This window comes from Octodon degus, unplaced genomic scaffold (assembly GCF_000260255.1).
Source record: "Octodon degus isolate 3935 unplaced genomic scaffold, OctDeg1.0 scaffold00097, whole genome shotgun sequence".
Classification (NCBI taxonomy): domain Eukaryota; kingdom Metazoa; phylum Chordata; class Mammalia; order Rodentia; family Octodontidae; genus Octodon; species Octodon degus.
This window is the reverse complement of record NW_004524673.1, coordinates 231,847-242,645: the sequence shown is the minus strand read 5'-3', so window position 1 is coordinate 242,645 and position 10,799 is coordinate 231,847. Positions and strand designations below refer to the sequence as shown.

General features: G+C 33.6%; 1 protein-coding gene and 2 pseudogenes across 2 annotated transcripts in view; 1 reads left to right on the top strand and 2 right to left on the bottom strand.

Moving 5' to 3' along the window:
• LOC101580655 overlaps positions 1-1,790 on the bottom strand; it is a 22,498-nt pseudogene extending 20,708 nt beyond the window's left edge.
• An 89-nt stretch (positions 1,791-1,879) lies between these two features.
• Positions 1,880-2,320, top strand: LOC101580254 (annotated as a pseudogene).
• A 3,758-nt stretch (positions 2,321-6,078) lies between these two features.
• Tmx3 (thioredoxin related transmembrane protein 3) overlaps positions 6,079-10,799 on the bottom strand; it is a 48,800-nt gene continuing 44,079 nt past the window's right edge. Inside the window, exons 15-17 of one of the 2 annotated variants that reach the window (XM_023723160.1) lie at positions 10,072-10,140; positions 7,446-7,712; positions 6,079-6,704 (exon numbers count right to left, since the gene is read on the bottom strand). In XM_023723160.1, coding sequence (XP_023578928.1) covers positions 7,452-7,712; positions 10,072-10,140 — 330 coding nt within the window. In that variant the 3' untranslated portion in view covers positions 6,079-6,704; positions 7,446-7,451. Of the gene's footprint in view, positions 7,713-10,071; positions 10,141-10,799 lie in introns of both variants that reach the window. The other variant, XM_023723159.1, reaches the window with a different exon arrangement.

Genomic DNA, 10,799 nt, shown 5'->3' with positions numbered 1-10,799 from the left:
GTTTATCAATAAAATTTTGGAAAAAAAATAAAAAAGACATGTACCATCTCCCTATGAAGAATGTAATCATTTGAACTGCAAATATGTACTAATAAAAATATCAAAATAAAAAAGTAATATAATTCTACTGTTTGTATTTCAGATTTAGAGACTGAAATCCATGTTTGCCCTTAAAAGTCAACAAACTTGTAGGGCAGTACCATCACCATACTCAAAACAGGGATATTCAAAATATTTCCATGTACAAAATACTGTGAACCATTAAGTCTTTAATGTACCGCACATGGTGGTGAATGTCTGTAATCCCAGCACTTGGGAGGCTGAAGGATTACCACCTAGTTTTAGGCCAGCCTGGGCTATACAGTGAGACTGCCTCAAAAACAACAAAAAAGTCTTTATTCCAATTAAATATCATATATGGTGTTTTAATAGTAATTCTATCACTTTCAGTTTTGGTTATATCAGACATACTGGATAATTTGGGTGGAAGTTTATACAACAATCACAGCTACCAAATTAGTCTACTGAAAATGTGGATTCATCTACACTAAAAATGTGAATATATGTCCAAATTTAAGGTGAATTTTGTGTAGTCTTACAAAAATTATTCCTGGTGGGGGTTTTTCTTCTTTTGTGTCTTTATAAAACTTTCAGATTTTAAGCCATTCTATCAACTTGATTGTCATGATATAGTTTGGAGAAGTCATATCTTAAAACCTCAAAATGAAAAAGTATGCTTATAAAGATCTACTAAATACATAAAAATAAAGATAATTGTTTGATTTGAAAGTAGAGCACCAACTCATCACTGGGTCAGCCCAATAACTCAGCAGACTAAAGTGCCTGCTTAGACAGAGCACAGCTGCCAGGGTTTGATCCCAGGTGTGCTGCAAGCCATGCTGGCCCAGCCCCTAGGGTGCACTGAGAAGGCAACTGAGACTGGGCATGGTGACACATGCCTGTAATCCCAGTGCTTGGGTGGCTAAAATAAAGAGCCCTGACTAATCAAGAGAAATAAAAACAAAACAAAGGAATTTAACAGATTTATTACTTAACCAAGATTAAGTCTGTGTGTGTAGAATCTCACAATGTTAACTATGAGTCTTTAAAATTATACTTTTGACTAGGTTTCTTGGTTAGGAAAGTAATTTCCAGTGACAGTATCAAACATGTTCAGAAACTGATATATCAAATAATTCTGATGGATGAAAACCACTGTTATATAGATCAGTAAGTGACTACCATCACTTATAGGGACAAAACTGAAAAATAATCATGCGTAAATCTGGAGAAATAATGTTTCTACCATAACTTCTTCAGATGAATACAACAAATTTAGAGAGTGATATCCATATTTGCCACGGTCTAGAGTTGACTAAAACCTTTTTGGACTTTTCTGTTGTGAAGACAAGGGACTGTTGTGTGCATGAGCGAAGAGCAGTAATGGTGAACCTAATGTTCATGTGTTATTTTTGAGACAAAAAGATGTTACTGTATTCAGGTTTAACTACAATGTTGACGCTTTGCAATAAATGTTTTCAGGTGCGGGTTGGGTACTTGTCTCTAAAAGTTTGCCATCAGTGTCATACAGGGTGGCTTTAGTGCTTACAATGACAGACTCACAGGATAGTCTGAGAGAAAATGGTATCAGGTCATCTAGGTTATGCTTATTTTCAGTGTGGGAGCCTACCAGTTCACAGACTCTTCAGATACTCCTTTTGGTGAATTCTTCCTGTGAATGCCTTAATTTCCCTATTATCTTCATCTTTGGTGCCGCCATAAACTGGCATGTTGTTTCACCCTGGCCACTAATCCTCTCTCCCAAAGACCCTAACAATGCTTTTGTTGAGGATTTAGAGGAAAGAAAGGAAAAAGAGGAATGGAAACCAAGGATGCTATGGGCGCTGTGTGCCATGGTCTAGGAAGGAAGAAGCTGACACACAGGATGACAGCTGTCGTCTGCCTCATGGATCCTGAAATACACGCAATGCTATGGAGAAGTGGTTGTTCACAGTATAAACAGGTAACCAGCAATGAAAACCTGCCTGCTGCAATGGAAAACCCTTATAAGGAACCTCTTAAGACAGGTACCCTGTGTGGGAAATGTGTGGATTATAAGAACATACAGCTTTTGTCCCAGTTTATTTCTCCATATATTGGCTGCATTCGTGGAAGGCACATAACAGGTCTTTGTGGGAAGAAACAAAGAAATTTCAAAAGCTATTAAGATAGTTCAATTAATGGCTTTATGCCAGTTACGTACAAGGATCCTACATATCTCAAAGACCCTAAAGTTTGCAACATCAAATATCGGGAGTAAATTTCATAAAGTTACTACCAGTAAACTTACTTCATAGTAAGTGGTTGCATGCCATTATTGAATCACACTAACCTTTGGGTATAAAAGTGTTTCAAAATTGAAGCTTCCCACACACACCGTGAATGTTCACTGAGTAGATTGTGTACTTGAAATGCTGATACTCGTTACATTGTATTGGGCCATATTTTTTAAAAAATGCTGATTTGTTTTTAACCTTTATATTTTTTTTTTTTAATTTTTATTTACTTTTGTGATACCAGGGATCAAACTCAGGACCTTGTGCTTGCCAGGCAGGTGCTTACACTGCTGAGCTATATCCCCAGAAATAATGCTTTTATGTTGAGTAATAGATTGCATGAGAAGGGAAACTAATAAAAACAGAAAACTTGTCAATTGAGCATTTTAAGAAAAAAAATTGCCAATTACTGTAAAGTAGCTTAAAATGACTTAAGGCATGCTTGTGTTTTACTGCTGTAATCTAAGTCGTACAAAGAAGACACATCAACATAAAAAAAAATGCACATGAAAATAATTCTCACTTTTTTAGCAGTTTATTTCCTATAAAATACATTGTAACTTATAGGAAAATAAGTTCAGAAAAAGCTGAAGTTGACTACCGGTCAGGAGTAGTTGCAGGAAAATAATTTTCCCATCTCTACTGAATATCCTAAATCTGCCTAAAACACATATATAAATATTCACATGTATCAATAATTCTATTGGACACTTAAACCTTTATTCATTCTCACTAAAAGAAAAACCAGTAAATTTCTAGAAATGTTTAAATATTTATTATTAATTTCAACATCAAAGAAATAATTTTGTGAGATTTCTGTCCAAATATTTAATGTATATCGGCAGAAAGCAGCCAAGAAATTTATACATTAGGATTTCATAATTCCAACACGGCATTTGTCTGCAATAAACAGTATCAACTCCAAATGAAGAAACCAATTAAGACTGATACAATGTAACTATGTGTCAGCCAATGTTCCAAATATATTTTAATCTTTAAAATCCAACCTAGTAGGTGCTACTGTCCTCCAACCATAGTCAACTCAGGAAATAGGTTAAAGTGATCAACCCAAACTCAAGGGTAAATGGAGCAAGTTTCAACTGGACATTGACATCACAGCCTTATCCACACCATGCATCATGGCCACTTACTGATACTATGAGGGTCGGATATGCTCCCATAGTTTGTGAACAGGTAAACAAGCTTTATTTTTCATGTCAGAAGAGGCTTATTCTAACTAGCCAGTCAGCACAAGGTCCTAAGATGGTAAGTTTGCTTTTTGCTTGGACTACTATTCTTATGCTAGTTATTTCCATTACGACACATGATCTCCATATAAAATACATTTAAAAATTAACATTATATGAAACTTTGTGTTTTCATCATATACTTTTACAACTTGATCCTCTTTAAAAAACAAACAAACAAACAACAACAAAACTTTTTTCTTTATTGGCAGTGATGGACATCAAAACTAGGCCTTGCACAAAGCCCTACCAGTTTATATCTCTAGCCCAAATTTCAATTATGTACAGGATCATACTTAGCAGTTTAAGGATTCAAAGAGTTATGTTAACTTTAAACTCTATAAAAAGTGTGAAGCACCCTTTCAGAAAAAAAGTGTTCATCAGAGTTTGCACAAGTTCAAATTTCTCAAAGCTTTTTTTTTTTTTTAGTGGAACCGGGAATTGACTCAGGCCCTTGCGCTTGCCAGGGAAGCTCTTATTCCACTAAGCCATCTCCCCAGCCCCTCAAAGCCTATGAATTTCACGTTCTTAATTCATAATGGAATTAATTACAATCTGATCACTACCAAGTCTACTTAAAATTTAAAAGTATCTCATAATGAACAGCTGGCAGAGTTACTGGGTCTGTTGACCCATTAGCTGTTGTCTTTGCTTATGGAGTACTATTCATACAGCCAAATCTAAACACACACAACAAAGATAACATAAACTTGCTACATTTTGAATTACTTTATTTTAGAAAAACAAAGGTTTACAACTGATGCCCTAAGGCAGGGTATCATGAATTCCACAAGTAATACACTTCTTAAAAACTTTATACATTATCCCAAAGTAGAAAATTATTTTTTGCCCATGCTTGGACTCAGACACATTTGGAAAAAATATATATTTGTAAAAATAAAAACGATAAACCTAGTCCCATCAACTGATAGCCTCAATATTAAAAATGGTTTACTTGAACGATTTCTGCATAATAAAAACTGAATGATTTTTTTCCATCCTACCACATCATATGAATCAACTATGAAATATTTAAATTATCTTTTGCAAAACCAAAACTACAACCAAATTAGTTCCCAAATCCAAGAAATTCATTTACATAATGCAACAAAAAGAAACAATACATGTGTTAACTACTCACACAGACCATTAATTCAATGTGCAAACATTTGGCATCTTAATGTTATGTCCAAACCAGATACCAGGAAGCACCACATTTAAGAAGGAAAATGAAAATTCTACATCTAACATGCCCGAAACAAATTTAAGGTAACAGCTAGAAAAATACTGACACATACAATGAGAAGCATGTACTCTATCATACGGTACAAAGCTTTCTCTGTGAAATACCATCAAATATCTGAGTACCAGATTCAAGCAACAATAAAGATAATTCTGAATTTTAGAAAGTATTTTGTTGCAAATAAAAAAAAATAGAGCTCGAAATTCCTAAAGGATCCCAATACTGATCATAAGCTTCATCACTACCTTAGCATAATATTCCTCTGAAACCTTGAGATTTCTGCCTTTATTTTGAAGTAATTTTCCATGAAAAGTGAATTCAGAGTAAATCTCTGCTAAGACACTTAAAGGAAAACATAATAATGGGTTGTAAAAATGTGTTAACAATCTGACAATGCAAAAAAAAAAAAAAATCCAAAACAGAAACAATTAAAAAGCATAATTTTAATACAAACGGAAGAAATAAAGTTATTCACTTATAAACCAACTATACATTTTATTTTTCCAAGAAACATACTTTAAGTGTACAAACAACCTGAGGCAAAAGTACAGAGTTTGTGCAAAGGTTAACAGAGAACAAGGGATTCATTTATTTAGAAGAGTATTAAAGGATACAAAGGATAGCTGGTGGGTTTTCGTGTTTACTGAACATACTGAGTTTTACTTTTTTCCCACTGAATTCTTATTTACAAGTTATGAATGATAAGACAAAACATGCAAACTAAAAACTGACAGTGATAAATGTGAAGGGAAAAAAACCAAATGCATTTTCTGCAACTATTTTTTAATACCTAGTGAATAGCCTTTTCTCTGAGTATATCTCTCCTCAACATATGCCCATTCATCTGCTATACTTGGGCTTTTCCTTTGCAAGGAAAAATAAAGTAGTAAGTGAGTCTTGAAGAATTTCTATTTTCCAAACCTTATCCTACTATAAGACAAGCTTGAACACCTGAAATATTAATATAGTTCTTCCCAAATTTGTCATTATTTTTTGAGGAGAAATCTACTTGTAAAATTAACCATATTTAACAGTTTTCATTTGAGAACATCTCATTCTACTGGACTTCTCTGTGCTTCATATTTGTTTCATTAAAATTAATGATGGGGGGCCAAGGAGATGGCTTAGTGGAATAAGCGCTTTCCCGGTAAGCACAAGGGCCTGAGTTCAATCCCAGGTTAAAAAAAAAAAAAATTAATGATGGGAAAAGGTCAAATATTAAGAATGGATATTTAATTATTAAATATGAGTATATGGACATGATGAAGTAATTATTAGTGATTCTTTAGCACTTAAATACAATAGTTTCAGGATTGACTTGATTAGTATGGCATCAGAAAGAACCAAAAGCTGCCCTGGGCAACTAAGCCCTAAATAACTTCAGTGTCAAGACCATAAATTACATAGTTTTAAATTGACTAAACATTTTTAAATACTCAATAAAATTCTTTACAATGGGTAACTACATTACTCAAGGAATAGCTACCTGAATAAGTTATCAAATATGAAGTCTTAAAAAAAATCCATAATAAATACACCAACCTGTTCCCTTGATTGGATGTAATGTTTGACATTTGATGTGCTGATTTTATGACTTATCAATCACTATGAGCTCAAACATGCCATGGCAGTAGTTAAGAGATATGTGATGATAAATTTCTTATGTGCAAATACATATACATTTTGGACTTATTTATTATAGAGTTTATATGCCATTAACAAAAATATGATATACACTACCTTTCAAAATGCAAATGCTTTCTTTCATCAAGGGAAAGTTCAGAAGAAATTTCAATATGTCAAATAAAAATGAAACGAACAAAAACAACTTGGCTGCTTTGGCTAAAGCAAGGTAGGATTAACAGAGATGTTTCCTTCCTGCAATGATCAATGAGAAATCTGGTTAAAGAGTACTCCTAGACCATGAGCTGAAGCCACTGTTTCCTGTACATCCTGGTTACTTTACAAAGGTCAATCACAAAACTTTTTCCCTGACTATACAGGCCCATATGAAAATTCTATAGTAATGCAACTGAGTAAAAAGTTAAAAAGTAACATTTTCTCTCTTTTAAAAATAACTAATAAAATAAAGTCACTATGCTATATAAAACCACAATACAGTATTTTAACCTTATAACCTTATTCTGATAAATGGAAAAATTTCCAAGATCTCCTTAAAGTGCCTACACTTTAAAGACTTCATTTTTTTCCATATAAATCTTAGCCAAAATATATGAGAATGGAAGGTAGGCAGTGGAAGTATTGTTTTTCTATATCAAACATGTATCTTCTAGCTGACTGGCCAATTTAAATATTCTGGCTCAAAATATTAACTCTGCCACAGAATGTTCAGACAGAGAAACATGCAAATAGAACTAATCTGTTATATAATAACACTAGGGAAACCCTGATGGAGTGATTTGGTTTTGTTTTCCACAAATTGTTCATCTCTTTGCTCCAAACATCTCCACATTTATGGAAAGAGTACTTTAACCCATGCAGTTGATATTAGCAAAATACAAATAACATGTTTTCTTCTGTAAATATTATAGTTAAATCTCTTAAATTCAATAAATAGACTTTAATAATTTGAAACGCTATCAAATATTTTATGCTTACAAAGTCTCAGTCTGTCTTCTTTTCTAATACATCCTTGGGTTCTTGCACTGTAGGCACTAAAGATTCTCCCCGCCTCGGTTCCTGTTGTTCTTTGCTTTCTATTTGTTGTTGAGCTTCCATTTCACTTTTAGATACTACTTCATATCGTTCTTCTATGTAACCTCCATCTGTGTCAGCTGTGTAGATTCCATAGCACATGATACTGATGACACCCAACGGCAAGCCAAAGAGGAAGCAGCCCATGAGAGGTGAGCTCTTGAATATAGACTGTAGAAGGGTAATTAAAATTCAGTTATCCTGAAAGCAATTTTGATATTAAAAGCATACAATAAATTTAAAATCACTACAGAGTTATTATTATTTTTAGTTCCAGTGAATAAATGTCAATATATGAGCTACAACTCCCAAGTTAAAGTCACTGTAGAAGACACAAACTCTATTTCCACGTGTGCAGGTGTGTATGTGCACTTGTGTTGCTTGAGTGTATATGTACAGAACCAGCTATTTGCAGCAGCAGAAAACTAATTCTTTTCTAAAGACATTTATTTTTTTTCACACTAATCATGGTCTCTAAGATGGTTACTGTGAGCCCAATAGCTTTTGATATGTTTGTAGAAGTATAGGAATCAATTAATGGAGAAGACTAGGTTTTATACATACATACTATCTTCACATAGCATTTTTTATATTTTTTACTTGTTAGTAACAAAGCCCACTAATTTCAATCATTTTTATACAATATTCCCTCAGCTTCTAAGAAAGTAAAAATGTTTTTAATTTTATTGAATAAAGTACCTGCAACATCTGAGAACAATATAAATAACTTCAGAGGAGAAAAAGACATTTTAGCTTCACAAAACAATCACACAGCCTATTGTAGAAATTCAGAAACCAGCAAGTAAGAGGTAGAACAAGATGTAATATAAGCACTAGCAATTAGCTCCAGAACTCTAACAAAATACTAAAAAGCAGTGAAAAATGTTTCCTGATGGATAGAGTATTCTGGTGTGCATCACTGGAAAAGCAAAGGGAAGTGAGAAAATCTGCTAACTTTAGTAATGTTAATTGTGTAGTGGTACACAGAATCAACTGGAGGCCTAAGAAATATGCAACCCATGTAACAGCAGGAACAGCAAATAGACAACGATTTGTGGTCAGGGTCCAGGCAATGAGGCTGGTAAAAGGCACTAAAAATTGAAGGATGCCTTCATGAGACAAGTCAAAGATTATTGTTTACTTCTTATCAATTAAGAAAACTAGCTATATCTTTATGATTGCTTTCAGTCTAAGAAACAAAACTGTTGATGGGGTAGCTCATGATAAACAACTGAAACTAAGATAAGGGTTCAAACAAATTCAAGAATGCCTCTACTGTGAAGATGTTTGAGAGCTAAACTGAAAGACTAAAAACAATTTCTTAGAATATTCCAAATCTAAAATTAAAATTTTTAATCCTAAAATTAAGAATTCCATGATACAGCTATCCTTGAGGTATCTTCTCCTAAACATAAATCACACTAGTGATGCACGCATATTAATGTTTATAGCTACATAATTCATAATAGTCAAATCCTAGCCTCTGTGCATATATCAAGATGACCAGATAAAGAAAATGGGGTATCTGTGCATAATGGAATACTGATTGGCTTAAACAAATTGGAGACATCTGTAGGAAAATGGATCCCCCTAGAAAATATAACATTAAGTGACATAAATCAGACACACAAGCTTAAATATCAAATATCTCTATATGAGTAAGACAAAAGTACAAAGAAAGAACACAAGAGCCGAAGAAAACATGGATGAGAGGACAGGCGGAAGGGAAAGGGAAATAAGTGGAGCGAAGATAAGCCATGAGACCAGGCATAGTGGCATACGCCTGTAATCCCAGTGCTGGGGAGGCTGAAAACAGGAGGATCACTATGAATCCATGCTGCAGAGTTAGACCCTGTACCAAGTACATTAAAATCTTTGTCAAAGACTAATAACAACAAGAAAGAAAATGGGGAAAGAGAATTTAGAGGGATAAAAGAGAGAGAGGAATGGGAAAGAGATTAAAAAAAGAATAAAGTTGTATTTATGTACATGAGCCCTCAACAAAAATGACCCAAATCAGTGATACTAAAATTTTTCTATAAAATAAAAAAGTTCTATTATCTATACTTATATCAAGTTACAGAACTAACAACACTCTTATACAAATAAAGTTATTTTTTTATAACTATCAAGTTAAATGATTCCGAATTCCAATAATTCACCAATCATACAGAAATAGAATAACAATTTCCACTTGATGCATACTTTCTTAAAGGACTAAACACATATTTTGACCCAAACCTTTGAAAGTCTAGATCATTTATGGTGAACCTATGGCATGTATGTTACTGAGTTCTTTTAAAACAAAATATGTCAATGTAGAGCTGCTTTTTCTACACTGTAACTTTAGTTTTCAGGTATAACTGCAGTTTTGGCACTCTGATAAATAAGTGGTTTTGGGGTTGCAGTTTGGCTCTTAGTCGTTAAAAGATTCACCATCACTGGCTTAGACTGTACCTCCATTACAATACACTAAAGAACCCCATACATTTAAAATTACCAATGACACTACACATACTGTCAAACTTACCACAACAGTAGATTTAGCATCAAATACTATTCTTTTCAATCTCTGCCAAATACTATCACCTCCTTGGGCCTTTAATAAGAAAAATAAATTGTTAAGTATCACCATTTCATTCTTCTAGGTTGTATAATTTTATTAATGTGGATGAAAAGGCTGACTACAAAGAATTACATAAATAAACTGAAAATCCATGTTCAATATTAACTTTTTTTTTCCTATCCCACATTTTCTCCTTCTTCTGTTAACACAGCCTGATTCTCCTCTGATGATGAATCCCTTCTCTCCTACTCATAATCCAAACAAGTCAGTGACCAACCCTGAGGTAAGTCCTGTAAAATTTGTGAGTTAAGCTGGGATTGCTATTGTGTAGTCGGGACAGTCTACTAGAAGACAAAGGTCAGCAAGTGCTGAAAGGTAGATAGAAAAACTCCATGTGAAAAATCAGTCAACTCACTTCATTTAAAGCTTGGATCTCCAAGTTATAGGAAACAATTACTAAAACTCAGAATCAAGTTTTGGTAATTAATAAAACAGAAGTGTTCTCAAACATCCAGGTGTTTCACTTGAACCAAAATGCTACTTGCACAAATATAAAATTGTCATTATGCAATTAAGACTAATCACCATGCGATTAAGACTTCTTGACTTTGATCCTAGGTAGATGTGTCTGTTACTTTTTCAAAGGCAGGAGGATCACTATGAGTCTGAGCACAATAGTGAGACCCTAAATA